This window comes from Candoia aspera, chromosome 4 (genome assembly GCF_035149785.1).
Source record: "Candoia aspera isolate rCanAsp1 chromosome 4, rCanAsp1.hap2, whole genome shotgun sequence".
Taxonomy (NCBI): Eukaryota; Metazoa; Chordata; class Lepidosauria; order Squamata; family Boidae; genus Candoia; species Candoia aspera.
This window is the reverse complement of record NC_086156.1, coordinates 90,971,225-90,988,990: the sequence shown is the minus strand read 5'-3', so window position 1 is coordinate 90,988,990 and position 17,766 is coordinate 90,971,225. Positions and strand designations below refer to the sequence as shown.

The window sequence follows — 17,766 nt, the reverse complement described above, 5'->3', positions numbered from 1 at the left end:
ATAGCTATCATAGATGTGAAACCCAAGAGTGGCATTGGGCAAGAGCTTTGGGTTCTCATTGATCTCCTTAACAGCAAATGCCAAGCCCAGGATGTGTTGGTATAACTTTGGTACAACACTGCAAACAGAGTGTTAGTGTTCAATTGTATGGGAAAAAAGCCCCTATAATCCATGCATTTCATCTACATCATCTTTAAGTAAAGCAAACTAATTCTGAAGCACCATATACTACCATTGTTACAGGGAGGGAGGGAAGAATAATACAAGAAAAAGAAGAGCTACAGGGTGAAGACAAAACAGTAATCAAATACAGACTGAGCAAAACAAAGCCCAGGAGATGTGAACTTGCAATAAACAAGGGAAAAAGTAATTTAAGAATTGCGCATCTATGCAAGATGTTGCCTTACATAGTCTGAATATTGATCTGACTGACCCTTAGAGTGAGACTGTGTCATTTTGCAATTCTGCATCCACATGAAGAAGTTAATGTTTATTATTTTACTTAGTTTTGTTTTCTCATAAGCTAGCAACTTGCAAGCACTACAGCAGCTCTCTCTCTCTCTCTCTCTCTCTCTCTCTCTCTCTCTGTGTGTGTGTGTGTGTGTGTGTGTGTCTGTCTCTCTCACACACAGACACAAACACACAGAGACACAAAAGGATAGTATTCTGATAAGTACTTCCAGAATATTCATAGATATCCTACTATTCCTAACCAAAACAATGTTAATTTGAACAAAGTTTTTCATTCTGTTTCCATTCAAGCCCAAACTTCCTCCCTCCCTCCCTCCACCCAACATCATATCATTATTGTATACTAGGGATACTTCCTTGACATCCTGAAGGACACGAGTTAAGTTGCAGGGCAACTCATTGGGAACCTCTGGAATATGTGTCTGATAAATAATCAGTTTCTACAAAGACCATTTCTTTAGCTGTGTTATCTTCCTGCTGTTTTATGTATTGCTGTAAGCATAATATTTCAAGGTTCAAGTTTTTAAACCATTCTTTATTTAAGTCATCAGATGCCATACTATAGTATGAATCTATCTGCATATTGCACACACTTAAATATATCATGACACTTCTTTTGTCAAAGGAGAATTTTAGTATATAATGAACAAGGAAGAGAAGCAAACAACTCACAAAGGAACAAATTCATGGGTGGATACAGATAAATGATAGAGGGGGGCATTCTATGTTTATCATTACGTACTTACACCTGAATGATAAACTCATCTAGAGAAGGATGTTTCTTATAGAAAATCTCTGGAGAGGAAATATAAATTAATTGAGAACCAATTCCACCAATGAGAAAGTTACCTGGCTGATACCACTCATGTGGAATATGGATAGGATTACTTATTAGACACTTCGTGGTATCTAAAGTGCATGCCAATTGAGGCAATATGAACAGGAATACCACTGGTCTGAACATCTGGACAGCAAAACGTCTGTGTAGTTATAGGTTGCCTGTGGGCTTCTACCAGTTATTAGCTGATAATTCCAAAAGATTTTGGAAGGACGCTTGCCTCCTTGTATTGATTTCTTTAGATTTGCTTTGCAGTGGAAACATGATGCCTGCAATAGGATACAGTCTGTCTGCTACCTCAATGGTATTTTATTATGTGTGTACCTGTGTGATAATATACACATAGATATGGACATACAGAGACTTGCTTATTGATTTTACTTCTGGAACACCAATTATACTTATTAAGATAATTACAGGGGAGATAATTACTTCTGCAAAGGTTGGGATTTGTCTAGTATTATTGCTAGCAAATATTAGTAAGATTTTTTTTTCTTACTAATATTTTGTTCATCCGCTTTATGCTACAAGCCTCCATCACAGCCTTCCCAATGTATTGCCCCTCAATACAACTCAAAGAAATCTCATAGGAGTCCATTACAAACCAAGATTGACAACAACAACAATAATAATTGAAATGGGTCACAATGTAATGTTACAAATCCTACACTTTCATACTTATATTGGGGGTAAGTATGAAAGTCTTAAGGCTTTGGTTGTATTATCACTGAATATGTTTCATAATTTGCCCCCCTTGGTCTGCCCATAGATGCAAATCCACTGACATGCTCTCTGAAGTTAGGGGGTTGTCTAAATAAAGGGAAAACATATTAGGGAAAGCTGCTCTGAGTACCCTACCCTTTGCTTTGAAAGGGTTCTACATCCTGCTACAGTATTTTAAAAAGTGCTTAGAACATAACATAATTAGCTGATGTTAAGGTTCATTCTGGAAAATCCCTAAAAAGGAAGAGTTTGCCTTCAAGGAAATATTTCATATACCTGAGAACTGTCACCAACCACTCCCTCCACCCTCACAAATAACATCTGCTTTCCTTAAGCTTAACTTATGCCTAGAAACTTATTGCAAGCTGAGGGTCATGTTTTTGGGGTAGGCAGCTGTAACAAATCCTCCTCCTTCTCCTCCTCCACAAGACTTTATACTGAAAGTCAAACTATTTTCCAAAGATGGGTTAATCAAGCTGCTTATCTTAGCAGCAGCAGTCATTTGAATGCAGACATTCCAGCTCATGATCAAACTATATTGCAGATGGCTACAAAATGATCATAAGCCACGTCAGTGAGTCAGTTTTTATATAATAAAAGCCTCCCTGGAAACACAGAGAAGAAAACAACAGTCTTGGTTGGTGGTCTATAACATTTTGCCCCAGAAAACATATACACATGTATGTCTTTACATGTGTGTAGACATGGCAATTGTTAATGTTTCCTACTACAGATTAAGGTTGCTATGGTAACTAATCGTTTTGGCTGGGTGAAGAGGTTGAATTCAATTGTCTCCTTTTCACGTGTTAATGGTTGCATCACCTGGGGGGAGAAACTTGCCCGGACTTGTTTTAGTTTCTGTTTTCCTTACTGTGCAGACATGTAGAGAGTCAAGCTGCTCTCACTGAGAGCCCAAGACCTTTAAATATGTTTTGCTTTCATTTTGCTTTCTGTAAATAAAATTATTTTTATAGAAATGCCTGGTGTGTGACTTTTCTGATCACTCCTGGGCCAAAGGCTTTCCCAGCAATGTGCCAACAGAAATGGGGGGGGGGGGGAGTTGATTTATTCTGTGCATTCACACAATCTAAACATGCAGACTTAACTGAAAATAAGTAGGAGCCTGAAGTAGCCATATGTACCTGGGAAAAGGTGTGGGTGCATGTCTTTTGAAATATATGAACAGACCTATTAAATAATTACTTTCATGTATTGGTTTAGAGTTTGTAGTTCATCTTGCTCTATCCATACCAGACCTGAGGATGAACTGCTATGTTCAGTCGGATGTGAGATATGTTCAGTTTATGTGCTGTTTCCCAAATTACTTCCCTCCCTAGGGTAATAGTTTGGTTTTTCCCCCTGTTCATTTTTCCTTCACTTGATATTTGTTCTGTAGGAACTCACAACACTTATCATTTAAAGAAAAAAAAATATGAATATAAGTGATAAAGTGAATCTGGGATATTAGTACTGAGCCATTATAAATATAGACAGGTACATACTTGGATGGATGGATGGATCCATTTTGCTTCAATGAAATGGCCATTTGCATATACATGCATGTATATAGCCCACCGGGATGCGGTGGCACTGCGGGTTATACCGCTGAGCTGCCGATCGGAAGGTCGGCGGTTCGAAACCGCGCGGTGGGGTGAGCTCCCGTTGCTCATCCCAGCTCCTGCTCACCTAGCAGTTCGAAAACATGCAAATGTGAGTAGATCAATAGGTACCGCTTCGGCGGGAAGGTAACGGCGTTCCGAGTCGTCATGCTGGCCACATGACCCGGAAGTGTCTATGACAACGCCGGCTCTAAGGCTTAGAAATGGAGATGAGCACCGCCCCCTAGAGTCGGACATGACTGGACTTTATGTCGAGGGAAACCTTTACCTTTACCTATATAGGAAATAATTGAAACCTGTTAAAGGGAGCTAAGCATCAATATAGTAGTATTTAAGGTGGCCTCCTCCTGATCGGTAAGGATGCACAGGAAGACCTGCCAGCTGGCTGAAGTGACATATTGGTACAACTGCTGATCAAATCACTCTAATTCACTCATGCCTTGAATCTTCATGGGCTGCATCTGAAACGAAGTTTGGAGATGAATAGAAAAAACAAACAAAAAGGCTAAAGTAGAATCTAAACAAGTTGGAGTTGTTCCATTTTGAACTCAGGATGGAATGACCCTCCACATAAAATACAGGCCCATAACTTGGGAGTCATTGTGGAATCACAGCAAGTGCTGGATTTTCAGTTGGCAGCTGTGACCATGGGGTCTCCCCTCACTTTGGCTGGTGCAATAGTTGTGGTCCTACTGGTGCTGGAGAACCCAAGAAGAGTAACTTATGCTTTCATCTCCATCCATGCTTTTGAGAACTATGAAGCAACTGTCATTTATATGAAATGTGACAGCTCATCTTTTGGCAGATAATTGAAACTATAGACATAGATCTGTTCTATGGACCACCGATATGTTTCCATGTACAATTCAAAGTACTGGTTTACCTTATAAGGCTTAAAAAAATGGCTTCTAGGTATTTTCAGAATTGTGTCTTCCATTAAATCTTATTCCAAGTTCTCCTGAGAAGTTGGAAACATTTTAGATTAAACAAAAATCTGACTTAAATTTTAAGGTGGAATAGGTTTTTCTTTAAAAAAATGATAATTAATTATGAAAGGAAATAAAAAGGATTCCTGCACAGGGCAGGGGGGTTGGATTAGAAGACCTCCAAGTTCCCTTCTACTCCTAGGATTCCCTGAATGAATGAATAACTTTATTGATTAGTCAATTGACCATATCAAAACCTAGGATTCTATGAGAAGAGAAAAAAAGACAAATAGTCAGAAATCACAAAATACAGATATTTCATGGAAAATTTGTGGAGTAATATAAAATTAAAAGAAAATACAAAGTATTTAATTGGGAAAAACATCACACTTTGGTCTTTACCAAAGTGAAGCCTGAATTAAGGAAAATATAATTTTTTTTCATGACAGTTTAGCATTTTCAATTTTTTTTATTTACTTGTTGTTAAAATCAAATTTAACATTTAGAACTCTTATTTTAAGAAAATCCAAAACCTGTATATGGAAACAAGCCTTGAACAGAATCATACTGCATAGACAATTTCCAGGTTAAATTTGTTTCTATTTATTCATTAAATTTATTTATCAAATTTGTATGCCACCCAACTCCTAATGATTTCTGAGGGGCTCACAACAACTAAAGCAAGAGAAATACAATTAATAATGACTGAAAAATAAAATATGGTGGGAATGACAAACCAGACAGGAACAAAGTGAAGGAGCTTCACTCTCCCTTACCAAAACTGAAGCTAACATCAGGTGTTTCTCATGTATGAAGTTATTTTAGACATTGACACATATTCCCATATATTAAGATGTCAATCCTCTTAAAAAGGATTTAAACATGATTTCCAGTAAAAAGCACAAAGCATTCTAGAAGCAGTTACCATACGTAAAGCTAATTCAGGGTATGTATATATACATAGCTTAGCTAACTGAGTTGGTATTGCATGCAAGCATTTTTACAAACATATTTTTTTACAATAGCTATATTGGGTCTGCTACCAAGAGAAAATTCATCATTATTCAAAATTCATTATGTTGACAACTGATTAATTGATTACAAGATCTCTTTGATCATTGCATACCATCCCCTCCTTCATCAACCCATCTCCATCGTGCTTTATACAAATACCTATCTATCTATCTATCTATCTATCTATCTATCTATCTATCTATCTGGCATTTGTAAACCATTGGAGGGACCAGAATAAGAAATGAGAAATCGGGTCCAGAATTTCAAGGATGTTTTCAAATCAGGACAGGGAGAAGAGAACCATTCTGTCTAACTTGCAGAAATAAAAAATCTGGTCAGAATGATCTCAATCCATATTTAAATTCATACTTTGTAAAAACCTGATGCACTGACACAATACCTATTTAAATATTTTGACACAGTTACAGAGAGAGAGAGAGAGAGAGAGACTTAAATATGAAACACATTAATCAGATCTCTGTTTAAGTCTAACATGATGAACTTTCTTATTTATTATGATGTATCAGAGAACTATCTGCTGATCTATAACTCCATATCTATCTATCTATCTATCTATCTATCTATCTATCTATCTATCTATCTATCTATCTATTGAGCAAATGTAGTGTATAGTTAAGATGTTAGAGGAGGAGTGGGAGATCCAGATTCTAATCTAATCCAGGATAAATACACAGAATCACATTATTCTCCAGAAAGCTATTCAGAAATTAAAAAAAAAAGAAAAAAATCAACAGGCAAGCAAAACATTGAACCTGATTTGGACTTTAACATTTAGAAACTACTCAAGATGTAGATGAGAAGAAAATTGTCAGGGAAATGTAGAATTTATGTAAGGCAATATATCTCAAACAATTTTCTTAATTAAAAAAAAAACTATTTAAAATAGTGACAAATGATTGCATTTAACTTGGAAAAAATAATTCTATATAATTAAACCCATTTTAACTTGATACCTGTGAAATGTCTTAGTTCAAATGATATTTAATTTAGTAAGTTCCACGTCATCTCTGTGGATAGAATTTATTTATTTGAAAAAAATTAAGTCCTTCCAATTCCAGAATGACTCAGGGTGGCTTACATTATAAAAGCATAAAAGACAATAAAAAAGTGAACAAAAACAAGAATGTATACCCAGACAGAACAGACTCCATGTACTACACAAAATATACCCGATAAGAGCTCAACAGCTACTCTACTCCAGGGCATGGGAAAAGAGTCAGATTTTTAAGGCATTCCAGCACAAGGATTTCTGGGGGAATGCTGATCCAGAGGCTATGCTTAATCTTTGTAAAAATGTGATTCTTTGCCATCAATCTATACATTATCTGAATTTTGGGGGTATTTTCAACACAGCATTTTGAATGTCTTTATTTCTGAGGCTATAAATGATAGGATTCAAAATTGGTGGCAAAATGGTATAAAAAACAGCAGAAAGCAAATCCACCGTTGGAGATGAAAGTGATTTTGGCCTCATATATGAAAACACAGCTGTGATGATAAATACAGAAAAAACAGTCAGGTGAGGAGCGCAAGTTGAAAACACTTTATGTCGGCTTTGGACCGATGGCATTTTAATGACCGTAGAGAAGATGTAACCATAAGAAGCTAAGATAAGTGAAAAACAAAAGGAGTCTAAAAAGAACCCAAGTACAAGTATCAGAATTTGATTGACTTTGGTATCAGTGCAAGAAATCTTCTGTAACTGAGGAATGTCACAGAAATATTGGCCAATCATATTGGACTCACAGTAGTTTAATCTAAAGGTGATACCTGTTTCCAGCACTGCATGGATCAGGTTGCATACCCAGCTGGCAGCTGCCATTTGAATGCAGGCATTCCAGTCCATGATTTTTCTATACTGCAGAGGATGACAGATGGCCACATAACGGTCATAAGCCATGATAGTTAACAAAGCAAGCTCACTTCCAACAAACATAACCATGAAAAAGGTCTGTGAAACACATCCAGCAAAAGAAATCCCTTTGTTGTTTGTCAGTGATACAGCTATGGATTTGGGAAGTGTGGTAGAGATAGAACAAATGTCTACCAAGGAAAGGTTCACCAAAAAGAAATACATTGGACTGTGAAGATGGTGGTCAAATGCCACTGCCATTATAATGAGACCATTTCCCATTAAAGTGATTAAGTAAATAAAGAGAAACATCACAGAGTGCAAAATCTGCAAATCCCAGTCATCAGAAAATCCCATCAGAACAAAATATCTCACAGTAGTTTGGTTGGTCATTCCACTTATTTAATCTTTAAAAAAAAGAAGAAGAAGAAGACGTTAAAAGAACATGAGAGATGAGGAATATACTTTTAGGAATATCCCCCATCAACACCCCTACCCCCTTGTATGTCAACACATTCCAAATACCCCATCCACATTTTCAAAGGCTCAGATATAAACAGTTGCCATGTCCTACTTCTAATAAATTATTTTCCAGTACTATTCACTTACAAAATAGGAATTCACTACAATGAGATATGTATGTGCTAACTTAGCCAGAAATCATAAGATTGACTGCATGGCATCTGAAAAGCAAGCTTTCAAAATGTTGGTATTCTTATCTGTAACAAATACAAAACAAAAACAACAGCCTTCGCCCACCCCCTTCTCTGTAAACCATAATGACTTGATGTTCTTATTGTTTAGGAAAAGTGTAGAATTTGTGAAGTATACATTTATGGATCTTATTCAAAAATTTGAAACAAATATAGAGAATTCTGAAATATTCCAGAAATGCATAAAAACAATAATAGTTGAGGGCGAGTGGATCAAAAGGATAATCAATTTATCAGGTCAAATGAAGTTTTATAATAATTACACAAACTTGTGACTATTTTAGAACTCTTCATAATTCATTTAAAAGCCAGGCAAATGGAGGACAGAATATACTTTTAGAATGTCTCTTGTGTTCTTTTATCTGAAAAGTAAACTCCATTTTTAAAAGGGTGTAGTTATGCTGGATTTAACATCACATTGAATACCACACTGATTACAATTCAGTCTCTTCCGAGAACTTGTTGTTGTTGTTGTTTTGTTTTGTTTTAGCATCCTAGAAGTCCTAATCTTTCCTGGGATCCTGAGATCTTTTCTCTTCAGAAGGCCAGTGACTTGAATGTGGTTTTTAATGAAATACATGTGTGTTGCAAAGGACAGGAAGATACTGAGTCATCCTTGCATTTTGTAGTATTTCTTCAGAGGTCATTGTAATTTCACAACACAAATCTTTACTTACAAATGAGTTTTCCAGCTTTCCCATTTACATTTTCCTCTGTAGAACACCTACTTTTAATTCTAAAATATAGCCCCTTTAACCAAAAGTGGGAATTTTGAATAACAAGATTTACCCCAATGCTGCGCTTCTTTCAGAACTCATTCATTTCTTGAGCATCCTAGCCACCCTTACATTCAGAAGAAATGAAGAGGTTTGTACTCACTAATTTTCTTTAGAAGATCAGTACATCACTGTGGTTAAATGTGACCTTTATTAAAAACAAACAGCAGGTTTTCTGATGTTTTGTTTTTTAATAGTCTTCCTAGTTATCTATGATTCTTCAGAGAGTTACTCCTTGGAGGCCCTTTTTGTTTCACAACACTGTGGAGAGCTTTACTGACAAATATGCAATTTAAGATGTTAAAAATCTTTTCCATCACTTTCTTCCCTGCTGTGGTAACCTCTAAATTTTAATCTTCAAATGGGATCCAAATTGGCAGAATGTATTTTGCAATTATTTTAAATTCCTGAATAGTCATATAGAAATGGCATGTATATGTGTATGCATACAGGTATGAATAAATACATTTGTATGCCCCAATATTTACTGTTACAAATGGCATCTGAAATTGCCCCACTTAATTCCAGTTATTTGGGGAGCTTGGACAAAAAGTAAAATCGATACAAACTGTCAATATTTTATATTATTGACTCACAGTCAATACTTCCATCCTTGACTCATGGAAGTCAGCTTGGTTTTCTTTACATGATCACAAACATTTATGAGAGGTGAATAAAACCCACCAAAGAGCCATGCAGTTCTGCAGCACTACTGTATATATTGGAACAGGGCAATTATGATATGCTAACTTTAAATGTCTGTGTTAGGTGCATAAATATTATTTGGGAAATGTACATGAGGGAAGCTGGGAAGTATGAGTCTCTGCATATCAATAAGAGGCAAGGAAATGCCCTAACATGGGCCTTATTCATCACCACATCCCACCCAAGTGTTGCCAATGTTTCAAGAATTAATACATCATTTAATGTCAGGCTTCTGGCAAACGTTGAGTTTCTCTGCCTTTAATATCATTCCCTCAAGGCTAATCCATTTTGCTCCAATAAAATGGTCATTTTCATACTGTATACATGCATGTCTATGGGAGGCCTTTGAAACTTGTTAAGGGCACTTCCAGTAGGGACATGGCCAACTGAACAGCTGGGTCCATGGGCTCCACAGACAGAACTGACAGCAGCAGTTTCTTTCTTTCTTTCTTTCTTTTTTTTTTTTTTGAGCACAGGCAGGCTTTTTCCTGAAGCCCAATGTAATGCATGCCTATCCTAGGTTATACTCAGACTCACAAGCAAAAGCTTGAATCAAATCTGGTTTATTTAAGAATAGTATGCAAGTGCAAAGAAAGCTGAGAATGAGCAAAAGCGCGCCAAATACAAACTAAAAACCCTTGGTGTGAATGTAAGCCCTCCCCCCATACAACCATTTCAAATTCCCCATCCCAGGTGCTCCTAACGAGTTCTGCTAATCAATGGGTAAAAAGGACCTTGAACACAAATGATAACCCATACACATTCCATCCCCATGAAAACAGATAGAAAGCCTGGTACAAGGTCTCCCAGCAGCTCCCTCCCAACCAGAACACACATCAGCACCATGGCATGCGAAACGTTATGATGGACATAAACCATTGCAACGGTGAACATGACACCCAAGAGCATTTTCACAGATGAATAAAATGCTTGGAATTATCCCATCTGCCCTCTGGAATGGTGACTTGCAACCTGAGAATCGCAAACAGCATTCACGCCTATCAGGGAAGAGCTGCCAGGAGGCCAGGGATGTCATCATTTCCAAACCACACTGTAGCTTTAAAGGGACACTAGGTCAAGCCATCCCATTTCTAGATCACCCAATATGTATACAGTATGTGTTTGTGTGTGTGTGTGTGTCTGTATATTTCATTATGTACCCTAAGAGAGACTTTCTACAGCAAGGAGAAACGATCTCCCTTGGTGCTTGCCATTATTTTTGGGATTAATGTTTATTTTTTAAAAAGCTTTGGCTTGTTTTCCAATTTGGATATTGAGGAGCACTGAGAATAAATAATTGTTTCCCTGTTATTATGTTTGTATTGAATTTGAAGGATTAAATATTTTCCTACACATTGAATCTACTGTTTGGAAACTTCAGCTTTCTGTTCACTTTCCCTGGAGTTGCTTGTTAGTATACTTTCTCTTATGTCAACAACTTTCAGAGATTTTCCATTAAGTCATTAACTCCGACTCTTGCAAGTCAAATATCTAGGGGGTGCCCTAATCTACTGCCTGAAACATGGAGGATTTAAAGGAGACTCTCTCAGAGTTCCATTGTGAGCTTCACTGTGAGTTTAAACAGATCTTTTATGATACCTGCCAAGCTATTTTGTAAGACATTTGGGACATTGCAGAAAATATCAACTTTAAAATGTGTGATCTGGCTGAGGACATCGTGGAAGAAGATGAAGTTTTTAACAAAGAGATGTTTCCACTGACAGTGAGATTGAGGCTGCTGTTGAAATGCCGGTTGAAGAATATATTTTAGTGTTGAAAGGGTTAAAAGGACAGTCTGACTTGCAAATTACACATGATTTTTTTTTTTTTTTTAAATGGAATGTTATGGGAAAGAAGGGGCTCTGTTCTGTGGGAGTTTTTTTTTTTTTTTTTTTAGAAATCTGAGTTTCTAAGGGGGGCAGTTGGACTGTTTGATTTCTGTATGAAAAATGCCTTGTGTGTAATATGGAGATATGTAAATGTTTTCGTATATTTTGAGGTGGGGTAAAGAATTAAGAATGTTTACCTAGATTGATATTACAGCTTGTATGATTTCATTTTTCTTTAATGACTTGGATTAAGGTTTACTGGATTACTTTTAAGATTTGTTTGCTTTTTTTAAGATTTAAAAGATATAATAATAATTGCTTGGTTTTAGGTTTTAGGTTTTAGGGTTAATAGGGTTAAGACTGTTATAGTTTTATAAATTATAAAAGTTGACAAGTTATATGTTTTTATAATTTGAGTTTTTTTATAGTGGACAAAAATATATAGAATAGTAGTAGGAAGGAAATAATTAAATAATTGTTGCCAGGGGGAGTTGATTTAGAGGTTTATACATATTTCTTTTTCTTCTAATATAAGGGAAAGGAGCAAATGCATTTAGTAAATTTTATAATGTGCTAATGGAATGATTTATAGAAATAATGTGATCTTGGTTTTATATAAAGTAAGGAATTGATTAAAGAAATCACTGTATATTCTTGTTGTTGAAAGTTGGAAGTCAAATTATGTAATCTCCAAAATTCTTTTTTCTTGTGTTTTACACTCTTTTAGTATTATTTTTCTCTTGTAGATTTTTGCTTTTTGTAGTTTTTATCTTTGTTTCAAACTTAATAAAATTCTTATGAAAAAGAAAAAAGAAAGAAACCTGTTAAGGGCAACTAAACATCAACATAGTAGTATTTAAACTGGTCTCCTCCCTTCTAGGTAAGGATGCACAGGAAGATATGCCAGCAAGCTGATGTAACATACTGGTACAACTACTGAAAAAAATCACTCCAAGATACTCAGGTCTTGACTCCTCATGGGCTGCAACTGAAACAGTGTTTGGAGGTGAATAGGAAAAAAAAATGGCTAAAGTGGAATCTAAACCAGTTGGAGCTGCTCCTTGTTCAGAAACCATTTTCAACTCAGGATGGAATGACACTCCCCATAAAATAGAGGTCCATAACTTGGGAGTCATTGTGGACTCACAGAAACTGTTGGATTTTCAGGTGGTGGCTCTGGCCATGGGGTCTCCCTTCACTTTGGCTGGTGCAACAGTTGTGGTCTTACCTGGAGCTGGAGCTCCTGAGAAAAATAACTTATGCTTTCATCACCATCCATGCTTATATGTATATATGTATATACTTTGCTATAATTTTAATATACAGATAAAATGCAAAGTAGAGAAAAGCTTGAGGAAAGAGCTAAAAGAAAAAAAATAAATTTAAAAGTGAAGAAATAACTAGAAAGAAATACAAAGAAAGTGACTTCTGACATTCTCCAACACAGATATGAATACAAATATTGATACTCTAATCTCTTATGCATAATTAAACTTTAATAAACATTGTTGTGTATTTGTATAGTCACTTCAGACTCTTCGTGACTTCATGGACCAGCCAACACCAGAGCTTCCTCTCGGTCGTCAACACCCCTAGCTCCTGCAGGGACGAATCCATCATCTCTAGATAATCCATCCATCTTGCCCTTGGTCGGCCCCTCTTTCTTTTGCCTTCCACTCTCCCTAGTATCAGCATCTTCTCCAGGGTGTCCTGTCTTCTCATTATGTGGCCAAAGTATTTCTGTTTTGCCTTTAATATCATTCCCTCAAGTGAGCAGTCTGGCTTTATTTCCTGGAGGATGGACTGGTTTGATCTTCTTGCAGTCCAAGGCACTCTCGGAATTTTCCTTCAACACCACAGTTCAAAAGCATCGATCTTCCTTCTCTCAGCCTTCCTTATGGTCCAGCTCTCGCAGCCATATGTCACTACAGGGAACACCATTGCTTTAACTATGCGGACCTTTGTTGTCAGTGTGATGTCTCTGCTCTTAACTATTTCATCGAGATTTGTCATTGCTCTTCTCCCAAGACTTAAGCATCTTCTGATTTCCTGACTGCAGTCAGCATCTGCAGTAATCTTCACACCTAGAAATACAAAGTCTTTCACTGCTTCTACATTTTCTCCCTCTATTTGCCAGTTATCAATCAAGCTGGTTGCCATAATCTTGTTTTTTTTTTTGAGGTTAAGCTGCAAGCCAGCTTTTGCACTGTCTTCTTTCACCTTCATCATAAGGCTCCTCAGTTCCTCTTCGCTTTCAGCCATCAAAGTGGTTGTTGTTGTTTATTCGTTTAGTCGCTTCCGACTCTTCGTGACTTCATGGACCAGCCCACGCCAGAGCTTCCTGTCGGTCGTCAACACCCCCAGCTCCCCCAGGGACGAGTCCGTCACCTCTAGAATATCATCCATCCATCTTGCCCTTGGTCGGCCCCTCTTCCTTTTGCCTTCCACTCTCCCTAGCATCAGCATCTTCTCCAGGGTGTCCTGTCTTCTCATTATGTGGCCAAAGTATTTCAGTTTGGCCTTTAATATCATTCCCTCAAGTGAGCAGTCTGGCTTTATTTCCTGGAGGATGGACTGGTTTGATCTTCTTGCAGTCCAAGGCACTCTCAGAATTTTCCTCCAACACCACAGTTCAAAAGCATCGATCTTCCTTCGCTCAGCCTTCCTTATGGTCCAGCTCTCGCAGCCATATGTTACTACGGGGAACACCATTGCTTTAACTATGCGGACCTTTGTTGTCAGTGTGATGTCTCTGCTCTTAACTATTTTATCGAGATTTGTCATTGCTCTTCTCCCAAGGATTAAGCGTCTTCTGATTTCCTGACTGCAGTCAGCATCTGCAGTAATCTTTGCACCTAGAAATACAAAGTCTTTCACTGCTTCTACATTTTCTCCCTCTATTTGCCAGTTATCAATCAAGCTGGTTGCCATAATCTTGGTTTTTTTGAGGTTTAGCTGCAAACCAGCTTTTGCACTTTCTTCTTTCACCTTCATCATAAGGCTCCTTAGTTCCTCTTCACTTTCAGCCATCAAAGTGGTATCATCTGCATATCTGAGATTGTTAATGTTTCTTCCAGAGATTTTAACTCCAGCCTTGGATTCCTCAAGCCAAGCTTGTCGCATGATGTGTTCTGCATACAAGTTGAATAGGTAGGGTGAGAGTATACAGCCCTGCCGTACTCCTTTCCCAATCTTAAACCAGTCCGTTGTTCCATGGTCTGTTCTTACTGTTGCTACTTGGTCGTTATACAGATTCCTCAGGAGGCATACAAGATGACTTGGTATCCCCATACCACTAAGAACTTGCCACAATTTGTTATGGTCCACACAGTCAAAGGCTTTAGAATAGTCAATAAAACAGAAATAGATGTTTTTCTGAAACTCCCTGGCTTTTTCCATTATCCAGCGGATATTGGCAATTTGGTCTCTAGTTCCTCTGCCTTTTCTAAACCCAGCTTGTACATCTGGCAATTCTCGCTCCATGAACTGCTGAAGTCTACCTTGCAGGATCTTGAGCATTACCTTACTGGCATGTGAAATGAGTGCCACTGTTCGATAGTTTGAACATTCTTTAGTGTTTCCCTTTTTTGGTATGGGGATATAAGTTGATTTTTTCCAATCTGATGGCCATTCTTGTGTTTTCCAAATTTGCTGGCATATAGCATGCATTACCTTGACAGCATCATCTTGCAAGATTTTGAACAGTTCAGCTGGGATGCCGTCGTCTCCTGCTGCCTTGTTATTAGCAATGCTTCTTAAGGCCCACTCAACCTCACTCTTCAGGATGTCTGGCTCTAGCTCACTGACCACACTGTCAAAGCTATCCCCGATATTGTTATCCTTCCTATACAGGTCTTCTGTATATTCTTGCCACCTTTTCTTGATCTCTTCTTCTCCTGTTAGGTCCTTGCCATCTTTGTTTTTGATCATACCCATTTTTGCCTGGAATTTACCTCCCATGTTTCTAATTTTCTGGAAGAGGTCTCTTGTCCTTCCTATTCTATTGTCTTCTTCCACTTCCGCGCATTGCTTGTTTAAAAATAATTCCTTATCTCTTCTGGCTAACCTCTGGAATTTTGCATTTAATTGGGCATATCTCCCCCTATCACTGTTGCCTTTTGCTTTCCTTCTTTCTTGGGCTACTTCTAGTGTCTCAGCAGACAGCCATTTTGCCTTCTTGGTTTTCTCTTTCTTTGGGATGTATTTTGTTGCTGCCTCCTGAACAATGCTGCCAACTTCTGTCCAGAGTTCTTCCGGGACCCTATCTACTAAGTCCAGTCCCTTAAATCGATTCTTCACCTCCACTGCATATTCCTTAGGAATATTAGTGAGCTCATATCTAGCTGATCTGTGGGTCTTCCCTAATCTCTTTAGTCTGATCCTAAATTGTGCAAGAAGAAGTTCGTGATCTGAACTACAGTCAGCTCCAGGCCTTGTTTTTACCGACTGTATAGATGACCGCCACCTTTGGCTGCAAAGGATGTAATCAATCTGATTTCGGTGTTGTCCATCTGGTGAAGTCCATGTATAAAGCCGTCTCTTAGGTTGTTGGAAGAGAGTGTTTGTTATGCAGAGTGAATTGTCTTGGCAAAATTCTATCAGCCTATGTCCTGCTTCATTTTGTTCTCCCAGGCCATACTTACCTGTAATTCGAGGTGTCATTTGACTGCCCACCTTAGCATTCCAGTCTCCTGTGATGAAAATAACATCTCTTTTAGGCGTGTTGTCCAGTAGGTGCTGCAGATCCTCATAGAACTGCTCTACTTCAGCTTCTTCAGCATTTGTGGTTGGGGCGTATATTTGGATCACTGTGATGTTAGATGGCTTGCCCTGAATTCGAATTGAGATCATTCTGTCGTTTTTTGGGTTGTATCCAAGCACTGCTTTAGCCACTTTACTATTAATTATGAAGGCTACTCCATTTCTTCTGTGGTCCTCTTGTCCACAGTAGTAGATCTGGTGGTCATTTGATGTGAAGTGGCCCATTCCAGTCCATTTCAGTTCACTGACGCCCAGAATGTCTATCTTTAATCTTGACATCTCACCAATAACCACATCCAATTTGCCCTGGCTCATAGATCATACATTCCAGGTTCCAATGGTGTGTTGATCCTTAGAACATCGGATTCGCCGTTCACCACCAGCACCGTCGGCCGCTAGCTGTCCTTTCGGCTTTGAGCTAGCTGCGTCATCACGTCTGGGGCTAGTTGAGCTCATCCTCTGTTCCTCCCCAGTAGCATTTTGACCATCTTCCGACCTGGGGGTCTCATCTTCCGATGGTATACCGACATATCTCTGGTTGTACTGATCCATTTAGTTTTCACGGCAAGAATACTGGGGTGGGTTGCCATTACCTTCCCCAGGGATCACATTTAGTCTGACCTCTCTGTCATGACCTTCCCGTCTTGGGTGGCCCTTCACGGTTTAGCTCATGGCATCATTGAGGTGCTCAAGCTCCAGCACCACGACAAGGTAACGATCCTTTGCTGAAGATCAAAGTGGTATCATCTGCATATCTGAGATTGTTAATATTTCTTTCAGCAATTTTAACTCCAGCCTTCGATTCCTCAAGCCCAGCATGCCGCATGATGTGTTCTGCATACAAGTTGAACAGGTAGGGTGAGAGGATACAGCCCTGCTGTACTCCTTTCCCAATCTTAAACCAGTCCGTTGTTCCATGGTCTGTTCTTACTGTTGCTACTTGGTCGTTATACAGATTCCTCAGGAGGCAGACAAGACGACTTGTTATCCTCATACCACTAAGAATGTGCCACAATTTGTTATGGTCCACACAGTCAAAGGCTTTAGAATAGTTAATAAAACAGAAATAGATGTTTTTCTGAATCTCCCTGGCTTTTTCCATTATCCAGCGGATATTGGTAATTTGGTCCCTAGTTCCTCTGCCTTTTCTAAACCCAGCTTGTACATCTGGTAATTCTCGCTCCATGAATTGCTGAAGTCTACCTTGCAGGATCTTGAGCATTACCTTACTGGCATGTGAAATGAACATTATTTCTATCAAAACTAACAGTTTAATCATCAAAACCCAAAATCAAAACTTCATTTTTTCCAGTTATAAGCTATAGTCCAGAAGCAGTTTCCATGAAGAAAGAAATCCAGTCACAGTATTGTCTCTTTTCAATGCTGTCAATTTTGCCATCTCCACCAACTCCAATAATTTTACCATCCATTCTTCCATTGGGGGAATTTGTTCATATTTTTATCTTTGTCTGAACAAAATCTTGCTGCTGTTATTATATAGAGAAACAGGGTCCCAAA

The 17,766-nt window shown here is 38.1% G+C and overlaps 1 protein-coding gene across 1 annotated transcript; it reads right to left on the bottom strand.

The window, feature by feature from the left end:
* Positions 1-6,933: 6,933 nt before the first annotated feature.
* LOC134496580 (olfactory receptor 14A16-like) lies at positions 6,934-7,857 on the bottom strand. The gene has a single exon (XM_063302298.1). The coding sequence runs from the start codon at positions 7,855-7,857 to the stop codon at positions 6,934-6,936; it is 924 nt and encodes a 307-aa protein (XP_063158368.1).
* Between the last annotated feature and the right edge of the window lie 9,909 nt (positions 7,858-17,766).

What these genes read in the sequence shown, in the direction of transcription:
- LOC134496580 (XM_063302298.1), bottom strand. Translation starts at nt 7,857, where the DNA reads ATGACCAACCAAACTACTGTGAGATATTTTGTTCTGATGGGATTTTCT.